We start from the raw sequence: 12,865 nt of genomic DNA, 5'->3' as shown, positions 1-12,865 counted from the left end.
CCCCCCAAATCCATTCCCCCTCAACCCCCCCCCCCCCAAAAAAACCCCCACAAACCCTCTTGGGACCCCCCCAGATTTGCCATAGAGGGGTAACAATGGAAGGGGGAGGGGGGGGCAACTGCCAAAAAACAACCCCCGAACCCCCACTTTTGAGGGGGGGGGGGGCACCATTCTGGGGGGGCCCCAAAAAAAAGGGCCATTGAAGACTATAAATACGAATATAGACATTTATTATGGGGGGGGGGTAATTGGTAGCCACATGGTGGCCACATCCCCCCCCCCTCGGTGTGTGTCCCCCCCCAAATCTGTGCCCCCCCCCCCCCATTCCGTGTCCTGACCGCCCCCCCCCCAATATTCCAAACCCCCCCCCCCCCCCCCCCCCCCCCCAAAAAATTCCGGGTTCGGACACTCGTGTAACCGCAGCAGAAGTAAAAGGGTTCCTTGGCTACGGCGGAGGGGGCTCCCATTCGCCCTCGGGGGCCACCAAAGGGGGGGCGGTGGCTACCGTGGGGTGGGCGACCAACGGCCATAGAGTGGCCTCCAACGGTCATAGAGTGACCACCAATGGCCATAGAGTGGACACCAGCGGCCATAGAGTGACCACCAATGGCCATAGAGTGGACACCAGCGGCCATAGAGTGACCACCAATGGCCATAGAGTGGACACCAGCGGCCATAGAGTGGCCGCCAACAGCCATAGAGTGGCTGCCAACGGCCGTAGAGTGGCAACCAACGGCCGTAGAGTGGCAACCAACGGCCATAGAGTGGCCGCCAACGGCCATAGAGCGGCCACCAATGGCCATAGAGTGGCAACCAACGGCCATAGAGTGGCCGCCAACGGCCATAGAGTGGCAACCAATGGCCGTAGAGTGGCCACCAACGGCCGTAGAGTGGCAACCAATGGCCGTAGAGTGGCCACCAACGGCCATAGAGTGGCCACCAACGGCCATAGAGTGGCAACCAATGGCCGTAGAGTGGCCACCAACAGCCATAGAGCGGCCACCAACGGCCATAGAGTGGCCACCAACGGCCATAGAGTGGACACCAACAGCCATAGAGTGGCCACCAACGGCCGTAGAGTGGCCACCAACAGCCATAGAGTGGCAACCAATGGTCATAGAGTGGCCACCAACGGCCATAGAGTGGCCACCAACGGCCGTAGAGTGATCACCAACGGCCATAGAGTGGCCGCCAACGGCCGTAGAGTGGCAACCAACGGCCATAGAGTGGCCACTGGGGTGGATTTTATGGTGGCCACCGTGGGATGGGCAACCAGGTGGTGGTGGCCACCAACAGCCATAGAGTGGCCACCAACGGCCATAGAGCGGGCACCAACGGCCATAGAGTGGCCTCCAACAGCCATAGAGCGGCCGCCAACGGCCATAGAGTGGCCACCAACGGCCATAGAGTGACCACCAATGGCCATAGAGCGGCAACCAACGGCCATAGAGTGACCGCCAATGGCCATAGTGGCCACCAACGGCCATAGAGTGGCCACCAATGGTCATAGAGTGGCCACCAACAGCCGTAGAGTGGCAACCAACGGCCATAGAGTGGCCACCAACGGCCATAGAGTGGACACCAACGGCCATAGAGTGGCCACCAACGGCCATAGAGTGGCAACCAACGGCCATAGAGTGGCCGCCAATGGCCATAGAGTGGCCACCAACGGCCATAGAGTGGCCACCAACGGCCATAGAGTGGCAACCAACGGCCGTAGAGTGGCAACCAACGGCCGTAGAGTGGCCGCCAACGGCCGTAGAGTGGCCGCCAACGGTCATAGAGTGGCAACCAACGGCCATAGAGTGGCAACCAACGGCCATAGAGCAGCAACCAATGGCCATAGAGTGACCGCCAATGGCCATAGAGTGGACACCAACGGCCATAGAGTGACCACCAACGGCCATAGAGTGGCAACCAACAGCCGTAGAGTGGCCACCAACGGCCATAGAGCGGCCACCAACGGTCATAGAGTGGTCGCCAACGGCCATAGAGTGGCCGCCAACGGCCGTAGAGTGGCCGCCAACGGTCATAGAGTGGCAACCAACGGCCGTAGAGTGGCCACCAATGGCCATAGAGTGGCCACCAACGGCCGTAGAGTGGCAACCAACGGCCGTAGAGTGGCCACCATGGGAGTGGGCAACCAACAGCCATAGAGTGGCCACCAAATCCCCTCAAAATCTCCCCCAAAATGCACCGTTTGGGTCTGATTTTCTCCAATTTCCCCCCAAAATTGCAGTTTTTACCCCAAATCCCCTCAAGAACTCCCCCAAAATCCCACTTTGACCTCAAATCTTCTCCCATTTCCCCTCAAACTCCACAAAATTACCTTTTTTTACCCCAAATCCCCTCAAAACCTCCCCCAAAATGCACCGTTTGGGTCGAATTTTCCTCAATTTTCCCCTCAAACTCCTCAAAATGCACTTTTTTTTACCCCAAATCCCCTCAAAAGCTCTCCCAAAAAGGTCATTTTTACCCCAAATCCCCTCGAACTCCCTCAGATTCCAAATTTTACCTCAAATCCCCCCAATAATTCCCCCAAAATGCAATTTTTACCTCAAATCTTCTCCAATTTCCCCTCAAACTCCACCAAATTTCCTTTTTTAACTCCAAATCCCCTCAAAAACTCCACCGTTTGGGTCGAATTTTCTCCATTTTCCCCTCACAGTCCCCAAAATGCACTTTTTTTACCCCAAAATGCCACTTTTACCTCAAATCTCCTCACATCCCCTCCCCAAATCCCCCCCAAAATGCGATTTTTACCTCAAATCTTCTCCAATTTCCCCTCAAACTCCACAAAATTACCTTTTTTTACCCCAAATCCCCTCAAAACCTCCCCCAAAATGCACCGTTTGGGTCGAATTTTCCTCAAATTTCCTCTCAAACTCCTCAAAATGCACTTTTTTTTACCCCAAATCCCCTCAAAAGCTCTCCCAAAAAGGTCATTTTTACCCCAAATCCCCTCAAACTCCCTCAGATCACGACTTTTACCTCAAATCCCCCCAATAATTCCCCCAAAATGCAGTTTTTACCTCAAATCTTCTCCAATTTCCCCTCAAACTCCACCAAATTACCTTTTTTTACCCCAAATCCCCTCAAAACCTCCCCCAAAATGCACCGTTTGGGTCGAATTTTCCGCCATTTTCCCCTCAGATTCCCCAAAATGCACTTTTTTTACCCCAAAATCCCACTTTGACCTCAAATTCCCTCCAATTTCCCCCAAACTGCCCCAAAATGGCGGTTTTTTACCCCAAATCCCCTCCAAAACTCCCCCAAAAAAACCCTCAATGACTCCAAACCCCCCACGGTACTTCCAGGACCTTTATTGCTGTGGGGCACAGCTCAATGTGGGGCAGCTGTGGGGCAGCTATGGGGCACAGCTCCATGTGGGGCCGCTGTGGGGCAGAGCTCGATGTGGGGCAGCCGTGGGGCAGAGCTCGATGTGGGGCAGCTGTGGGGCACGGCTCAATGTGGGGCAGAGCTCGATGTGGGGCAGCTGTGGGGCAGCCGTGGGGCAGAGCTCGATGTGGGGCAGCTGTGGGGCAGCCGTGGGGCACGGCTCAATGTGGGGCAGAGCTCGATATGGGGCAGCCGTGGGGCAGAGCTCGATGTGGGGCAGCTGTGGGGCAGCCGTGGGGCACGGCTCAACGTGGGGCAGATGTGGGGCAGCCGTGGGGCAGAGCTCACTGTGGGGCAGCCATGGGGCAGGACTCGATGTGGGGCAGCTGTGGGGCAGCCACGGGGCACGACTCGATGTGGGGCAGAGCTCGATGTGGGGCAGCTGTGGGGCAGCCATGGGGCACGGCTCAATGTGGGGCAGCTATGGGGCAGCCATGGGGCAGGACTCGATGTGGGGCAGCTGTGGGGCAGCCATGGGGCAGGGCTCAATGTGGGGCAACCATGGGGCACAGCTCGATGTGGGGCAGCTGTGGGGCAGCTGTGGGGCACAGCTCGATATTGGCAGCCGTGGGGCAGTCCATGAGTCAATCTGTGGGGCCCCCACCAGCCCCATGGCTACCACTCGCTATGGGTCAATCCGTGGGTCAGTCCATGAGCCCATCCTTGTTCCAGCCCCATGGCCACCACTAGCCACATGGCTACCACTCGCTATGGGTCCATCCATGGGTCAATCCGTGGGTCAGTCCAGGAGTCCCTCCATGCCGTGGCCACCACTAGCCCCATTGGGTGCCCACTAGCCCCATGGCTACCATTAGCCCCATGGGGCCCCCACTAGCCCCCCAGGGCCACCACTAGCCCCATGGCTACCACTAGCCCCGTGGCCACCATTAGCCCCCCGGGGCCACCACTAGCCCTGTGGCTACCACTAGCCCCATGTGGCCACCACTAGCCCCATGGCCACCATTAGCCCCCTGGGGTCCCCACTAGCCCCCCCGTGGCCCCTAGTGGCCGTGGGGCCCCCACTAGCCCCGTGGCTACCATTAGCCCCCCGGTGGCCCCCACTAGCCCTGTGGCTACCACTAGCCCCATGGCCCCCACTAGCCCCATGGCCCCCACTAGCCCCCCCGTGGCCACCATTAGCCCCCCGGTGGCCACCATTAGCCCCCCCGGTGGCCCCTACTGGGTGCCGCGGAGGCACCACTCCCGCGCGTTCTGGAACATTCGCAGCCACGGCGCGCGGTGGCGGTGGGGGCGGGGCCAGGCCGGCGGCCACCATGGCCACTGCCAGGAGGCCACGCCCCGCTCGGGGTGGGGCATAGCGGCCAAATGGCGGCCGCAGGGCGAGCAGAGCGCCGCCACCGCCCCCGCCGAGCCGTTGGGGTTCAGCGGGTACCGCTCCGTGGGGCGCCCCCCATCGTCCGCGTAGCGCAGCGCCACCAGCGCCGAGGGCGCCGCCGAGGAGAACTGGAACCGCCCTGCGGGGACCAGCACGGACCAGTAAGGACCAGTACGGACCAGTAGGAACCAGTAAGGAAGCAGTAAGGAAGCAGTAAGGACCAGTAAGGACCAGTAAGGACCAGTAAGGAACCAGTAAGGACCAGTAGGAACCAGTAAGGAAGCAGTAAGGACCAGTACGGACCAGTAAGGACCAGTAAGGACCAGTAGGAACCAGTACGGACCAGTAAGGACCAGTAGGGACCAGTAGGGACCAGTAGGGACCAGTAGGAACCAGTAAGGAAGCAGTAAGGAACCAGGAAGAACCAGTAGGAACCAGTAAGGAACCAGTAAGGACCAGTACGGACCAGTACGGACCAGTAGGAACCAGTAAGGAAACAGTAAGAACCAGTAAGGACCAGTAGGAACCAGTAAGGACCAGTAGGAACCAGTAAGGAACCAGTAAGGACCAGTAGGAACCAGTAAGGAAGCAGTAAGGACCAGTACGGACCAGTAGGACCAGTAAGGACCAGTAGGAACCAGTACGGACCAGTAAGGACCAGTAGGGACCAGTAGGGACCAGTAGGAACCAGTAAGAACCAGTAAGGAAGCAGTAAGGAACCAGGAAGAACCAGTAGGAACCAGTAAGGACCAGTACGGACCAGTAGGAACCAGGAAGAACCAGTAAGGACCAGTAGGAACCAGTAAGGACCAGTAGGAACCAGTACGGACCAGTAAGGACCAGTAGGAACCAGTAAAGAAGCAGTAGGAACCAGGAAGGACCAGTAGGAACCAGTAAGGAACCAGTAAGGACCAGTACGGACCAGTAAGGACCAGTAGGAACCAGTAAGGAAGCAGTAAGGAACCAGTAAGGACCAGTAAGGACCAGTAAGGACCAGTAGGAACCAGTAAGGAACCAGTAAGGAAGCAGTAAGGACCAGTAGGAACCAGTAAGGAACCAGTAAGAACCAGTAGGAACCAGTAAGGAACCAGTAAGAACCAGTAAGGACCAGTAAGGAACCAGTAGGAACCAGTAAGGACCAGTAGGAACTAGTAGGAACCAGTAAGGAACCAGTAAGGACCAGTAAGGAACCAGTAGGAACCAGTAGGAACCAGTAAGGAAGCAGTAAGGAACCAGGAAGAACCAGTAGGAACCAGTAAGGAACCAGTAAGGACCAGTACGGAACCAGTAAGGAACCAGTAAGGACCAGTAGGAACCAGTAAGGAACCAGTAAGGAAGCAGTAAGGACCAGTAAGGACCAGTAGGAACCAGTAAGGAACCAGTAGGAACCAGTAGGAACCAGTAAGGACCAGTAGGAACCAGTAGGAACCAGTAAGGACCAGTAGGAACCAGTAAGGAACCAGTAAGAACCAGAAAGGAACCAGTAGGAACCAGTAAGGAAGCAGTAAGGAACCAGGAAGAACCAGTAGGAACCAGTAAGGAACCAGTAAGGACCAGTACGGACCAGTAAGGACCAGTAGGAACCAGTAAGGAAGCAGTAAGGAACCAGTAAGGACCAGTAAGGACCAGTAAGGACCAGTAGGAACCAGTAAGGAACCAGTAAGGAAGCAGTAAGGACCAGTAGGAACCAGTAAGGAACCAGTAAGAACCAGTAGGAACCAGTAAGGAACCAGTAAGAACCAGTAAGGACCCAGTAGGAACCAGTAAGGACCAGTAGGAACCAGTAAGGAACCAGTAGGAAACCAGTAAGGACCAGTAAGCACCAGTAAGAACCAGTAAGGAAGCATTAGGAACCAGTAAGGAACCAGTAGGAACCAGTAAGGAAGCAGTAAGGACCAGTAAGGAACCAGTAAGGACCAGTAGGAACCAGTAAGGAAGCAGTAAGGACCAGTAAGAAACCAGTAAGGACCAGTAGGAACCAGTAAGGACCAGTAAGAACTGGTAAGGAACCAGTAGGAACCAGTAAGGAACCAGTAAGGACCAGTAGGAACCAGTAGGAACCAGTAAGGAACCAGTAAGAACCAGTAGGAACCAGTAAGGACCAGTAAGAACCGGTAAGGAACCAGTAGGAACCAGTAAGGAACCAGTAAGGAACCAGTAAGGGACCAGTAGGGACCAGTAAGGAACCAGTGAGGAACCAGTAAGAACCAGTAGGAACCAGTAAGGACCAGTAAGGACCAGTAAGGAACCAGTAAGGAACCAGTAAGAACCAGTAGGAACCAGTAAGGACCAGTAGGGACCAGTAAGGAACCAGTAAGAACCAGTAGGAACCAGTAAGGACCAGTAAGGACCAGTAGGAACCAGTAGGAAACCAGTAAGGACCAGTAAGAACCAGTAAGAACCAGTAAGGAAGCATTAGGAACCAGTAAGGAACCAGTAGGAACCAGTAAGGACCAGTAAGAACCAGTAAGAACCAGTAAGGAAGCATTAGGAACCAGTAAGGAACCAGTAGGAACCAGTAAGGAAGCAGTAAGGACCAGTAGGAACCAGTAAGAAACCAGTAGGAACCAGTAGGAACCAGTAAGAAACCAGTAAGGAACCAGTAACGAAGCAGTAGGAACCAGTAGGAACCAGTAAGGAACCAGTAAGGAACCAGTAAGAAACCAGTAAGGACCAGTAGGAACCAGTAAGGACCAGTAGGAACCAGTAAGAACCAGTACGGAACTAGTAAGGACCAGTAAGAAACCAGTAAGGAACCAGTAAGGACCAGTAAGGAACCAGTAAGGAACCAGTAAGAACCAGTAAGGAACCAGTAAGAAACCAGTAGGAACCAGTAAGGAACCAGTAGGAACCAGTAAGGACCAGTAGGAACCAGTAAGGACCAGTAGGAACCAGTAGGAACCAGTGCTTCCCAGTGCCTCCCAGCGCCCCATTCTTCACTCCCAGTTACTTCCCAGTGCCTCCCAGTGCCCTATTCTTCACTCCCAGTGCCCTCCCAGTGCCTCCCAGTGTCTCCCAGTGCCCCATTCATCACTCCCAGTCCCTCCCAGTGCTTCCCAGTCCCTCCCAGTGCCTCCCAGTGCCTCCCAGTGCTTCCCAGCTCCCCATTCATCCCTCCCAGTTCCCTCCCAGTTCCCTCCCAGTCCCTCCCAGTGCCTCCCAGTGCCCCCATTCTTCACTCCCAGTGCCCCATTCATCACTCCCAGTGCCTCCTGGTGCCTCCCAGTTCCCTCCCAGTCCCTCCCAGTGCCCTCCCAGTGCCTCCCAGTCCCTCCCAGTGCCCTCCCAGTTCCCTCCCAGTGCCCTCCCAGTGCCTCCCAGTGCTTCCCAGCTCCCCATTCATCACTCCCAGTGCCTCCCAGTCCCTCCCAGTGCCTCCCAGTGCCTCCCAGTGCCCTCCCAGTTGCTCCCAGTCCCTCCCAGTGCCCTCCCAGTGCCTCCCAGTCCCCCCCAGTCCCTCCCAGTGCCTCCCAGTGCCCTCCCAGTCCCCCCCAGTCCCCTCCCAGTCCCTCCCAGTGGCTCCCAGTTGCTCCCAGTTCCCCCCGTGCGCACCCTGGCCGTGGGCCACCCAGACCCCCAGGCAGGAGCCCTCCATCCCGCGCAGCATCAGCGCCGGCGTCGCCTCCACCCTCACCGCCACGAACCGCGACTCGAAGCGCCCCGAGAGGTTGGGGTTCAGCACCACCGCGGGGGGAGACCCCGCACCCCCTGCACCCCAAAAACATCAGCGACCCAAAAGGGGGACCCCAACACCCCCCTAAAGACACCCCGAAAGTCCGCAGGGAACCCCCAAAACTCAAAAGGAATCCCCTCAAAAGGAGCTCAACCCATAGGGACCCCCCAAAATCCACAGGGACCCCCCCAAAAGAGAGACCCCCTCCCACCCAGGGATCCCCCAAAACTCCTCAGGGAACCCCCAAAACAGAGACCCCCCCCCACCCAGGGACCCCCCAAACTCCTCAGGGAACCCCCAAAACTCAAAGGAATCCCCTCAAAAGGAGCTCAACCCATAGGGACCCCCAAAATCCACAGGGACCCCCCCAAAACAGAGACCCCCCCAAGGACACCCCAAAACTCCTCAGGGAACCCCCAAAAACCCAAAGGACCTCCTCAAAATGAACCAAACCCATAGGGACCCCCCAAAACTCCTCAGGGAACCCCAAAACTCCTCAGGGACCCCCCAAAATCCAAAGGTTCCCCTCAAAATGACCCAAACCCATAGGGACCCCCCAAAACTCCTCAGGGAACCCCCAAAATCCAAAGGATCCCCTCAAAATGATTCTAAACCATAGGGACCCCCCAAAATCCACAGAGATCCCCCAAAACAGAGACCCCCCCCACCCAGGGATCCCCCAAAATCCACAGAGATCCCCCCAAAACAGAGACCCCCCCTGACCCAGGGACCCCCCAAAACTCCTCAGGGAACCCCCAAAACTCAAAGGATCCCCTCAAAAGGAGCTCAACCCATAGGGACCCCCAAAATGACCCCCCCAAAACGCCTCAGAGAACCCCCAAAATCCAAAGGAATCCCCTCAAAAGGACCTCAGCTCATAGGGACCCCCCAAAATCCACAGGGACCCCCCCAAAACAGAGACCCCCCCAAGGACACCCCAAAACTCCTCAGGGAACCCCCAAAACTCAAAGGAATCCCCTCAAAAGGACCTCAACCCATAGGGACCCCCAAAATCCACAGGGACTCCCCCAAAACAGAGACCCCTCCACCCAGGGACCCCCCAAAACTCCTCAGGGAACCCCAAAATCCAAAGGACCTCCTCAAAAGGACCCCCCAAAATCCAAAGGAACCCCTTAAAAACAAAGACACCACCCAAGGACCCCCCAAAACTCCTCAGGGACCCCCAAAACTCAAAGGAATCCCTCAAAATGACCCAAACCCATAGGGACCCCCCAAAACTCCTCAGGGACCCCCAAAACTCAAAGGAATCCCTCAAAAGGACCTCAACCCATAGGGACCCCCCAAAACTCCTCAGGGACCCCCAAAACTCAAAGGAATCCCTCAAAAGGACCTCAACCCATAGGGACCCCCCAAAACTCCTCAGGGAACCCCCAAAACTCAAAGGAATCCCTCAAAAGGACCTCAACCCATAGGGACCCCCCAAAACTCCTCAGGGACCCCCAAAAAGCAGAGGGACCCCCCAAAAATGACCCAAACCCAACAGGGCTTTGAGGTGGAACCCATTGAGAACATTGAGGTTGAAGGTTCCACCATGGATTCCTCCAGCACCCATGGGACCCCCCCTCATTTTAGGCCCCCCCCTCACCCATGGGACCCCCCAGCACCCATAGGACCTCCCGCAGCACCCATAGGACCCCCCCAGCACCCATAGGACCCCCCCAAATCCAACCCAAGAGATGGAACCCATTGAGGTTGAAGGTTCCACCATGGATTCCTCCAGCACCCATGGGACCCCCCCTCATTTTAGGCCCCCCCCCTCACCCATGGGACCCCCCAGCACCCATAGGACCCCCCCCAGCACCCATAGGACCCCCCCAGCACCCATAGGACCTCCCCAACCCCCAACCCAAGAGATGGAACCCATTGAGGTTGAAGGTTCCACCATGGATTCCTCCAGCACCCATGGGTCCCCCCCTCATTTTAGGGCCCCCCCTCACCCATGGGACCTCCCAGCACCCATAGGACCTCCCCCAGCACCCATAGGACCCCCCCAGCACCCATAGGACCCCCCCAACCCCCAACCCAAGAGGTGGAACCCATTGAGGTTGAAGGTTCCACCATGGATTCCACCAACACCCATGGGACCCCCCCTCATTTTAGGACCCCCCCAACACCCATGGGACCCCCCAGCACCCATAGGACCCCCCCCAGCACCCATAGGACCCCCCCAGCACCCATAGGACCCCCCCAAATCCAACCCAAGAGGTGGAACCCATTGAGGTTGAAGGTTCCACCATGGATTCCTCCAGCACCCATGGGACCCCCCCTCATTTTAGGACCCCCCCTCACCCATGGGACCCCCCAGCACCCATAGGACCTCCCCCAGCACCCATAGGACCTCCCCAGCACCCATAGGACCCCCCCAAACACCCATAGGACCCCCCAGCACCCAACCCAAGAGATGGAACCCATTGAGGTTGAAGGTTCCACCATGGATTCCTCCAGCACCCATGGGACCCCTCCTCATTTTAGGACCCCCCCTCACCCATGGGACCCCCCAGCACCCATAGGACCTCCCCAGCACCCATAGGACCCCCCCAAACACCCATAGGACCCCCCAACCCCCAACCCAAGAGGTGGAACCCATTGAGGTTGAAGGTTCCACCATGGATTCCTCCAGCACCCATGGGACCCCTCCTCATTTTAGGACCCCCCCTCACCCATGGGACCCCCCAGCACCCATAGGACCTCCCCCAGCACCCATAGGACCTCCCCAGCACCCATAGGACCCCCCCAACCTCCAACCCAAGAGGTGGAACCCACTGAGGTTGAAGGTTCCACCATGGATTCCTCCAGCACCCATGGGCCCCCCCCTCATTTTAGGACCCCCCAGCACCCATAGGACCCCCCCAGCACCCATAGGACCTCCCCAGCACCCATAGGACCCCCCCAGCACCCATAGGACCTCCCCAACCCCCAACCCAAGAGGTGGAACCCATTGAGGTTGAAGGTTCCACCATGGATTCCTCCAGCACCCATGGGCCCCCCCTCATTTTAGGGTCCCCCCTCACCCATGGGACCCCCCAGCACCCATAGGACCCCCCCCAGCACCCATAGGACCCCCCCAGCACCCATAGGACCCCCCCAACCCCCAACCCAAGAGGTGGAACCCATTGAGGTTGAAGGTTCCACCATGGATTCCACCAACACTCATGGGCCCCCCCCTCATTTTAGGGCCCCCCCCTCACCCATGGGACCCCCCAGCACCCATAGGACCTCCCCAGCACCCATAGGACCCCCCCAAATCCAACCCAAGAGGTGGAACCCATTGAGGTTGAAGGTTCCACCATGGATTCCTCCAACACCCATGGGACCCCCCCTCATTTTAGGACCCCCCCTCACCCATGGGACCCCCCAGCACCCATAGGACCTCCCCCAGCACCCATAGGACCTCCCCAAACACCCATAGGACCCCCCAGCACCCAACCCAAGAGATGGAACCCATTGAGGTTGAAGGTTCCACCATGGATTCCTCCAGCACCCATGGGACCCCCCCTCATTTTAGGACCCCCCCTCACCCATGGGACCCCCCAGCACCCATAGGACCCCCCCAGCACCCATAGGACCCCCCCAAACACCCATAGGACCCCCCAGCACCCAACCCAAGAGATGGAACCCATTGAGGTTGAAGGTTCCACCATGGATTCCTCCAGCACCCATGGGACCCCCCCTCATTTTAGGACCCCCCAACACCCATGGGACCCCCCAGCACCCATAGGACCTCCCCCAGCACCCATAGGACCCCCCCAAATCCAACCCAAGAGGTGGAACCCATTGAGGTTGAAGGTTCCACCATGGATTCCTCCAGCACCCATGGGACCCCCCCTCATTTTAGGACCCCCCCTCACCCATGGGACCCCCCAGCACCCATAGGACCTCCCCCAGCACCCATAGGACCTCCCCAAACACCCATAGGACCCCCCAGCACCCAACCCAAGAGATGGAACCCATTGAGGTTGAAGGTTCCACCATGGATTCCTCCAGCACCCATGGGACCCCCCCTCATTTTAGGACCCCCCCTCACCCATGGGACCTCCCAGCACCCATAGGACCTCCCCCAGCACCCATAGGACCTCCCCCAGCACCCATAGGACCCCCCCAACCCCCAACCCAAGAGATGGAACCCATTGAGGTTGAAGGTTCCACCATGGATTCCTCCAGCACCCATGGGACCCCCCCTCATTTTAGGGCCCCCCCTCACCCATAGGACCCCCCAGCACCCATAGGACCCCCCCAGCACCCATAGGACCTCCCCCAGCACCCATAGGACCCCCCCAACCCCCAACCCAAGAGGTGGAACCCATTGAGGTTGAAGGTTCCACCATGGATTCCTCCAGCACCCATGGGACCCCCCCTCATTTTAGGGCCCCCCCTCACCCATGGGACCCCCCAGCACCCATAGGACCTCCCCAGCACCCATAGGACCTCCCGCAGCA

The 12,865-nt window shown here is 57.9% G+C and overlaps 1 protein-coding gene across 1 annotated transcript in view; it reads right to left on the bottom strand.

The window, feature by feature from the left end:
• Positions 1-4,509: 4,509 nt before the first annotated feature.
• Positions 4,510-12,865, bottom strand: part of PFAS (phosphoribosylformylglycinamidine synthase) — an 84,063-nt gene continuing 75,707 nt past the window's right edge. Inside the window, exons 28-29 of the mRNA XM_054052798.1 lie at positions 8,288-8,443; positions 4,510-4,874 (exon numbers count right to left, since the gene is read on the bottom strand). Coding sequence (XP_053908773.1) covers positions 4,576-4,874; positions 8,288-8,443 — 455 coding nt within the window. The 3' untranslated portion in view covers positions 4,510-4,575. The remainder of the gene's footprint in view (positions 4,875-8,287; positions 8,444-12,865) is intronic.

Source organism: Cuculus canorus, chromosome 36, assembly GCF_017976375.1.
Source record: "Cuculus canorus isolate bCucCan1 chromosome 36, bCucCan1.pri, whole genome shotgun sequence".
NCBI classification, from domain to species: domain Eukaryota; kingdom Metazoa; phylum Chordata; class Aves; order Cuculiformes; family Cuculidae; genus Cuculus; species Cuculus canorus.
Note: the sequence above shows the minus strand (reverse complement) of the source record. Positions and strands in the feature narration are given on the sequence as shown.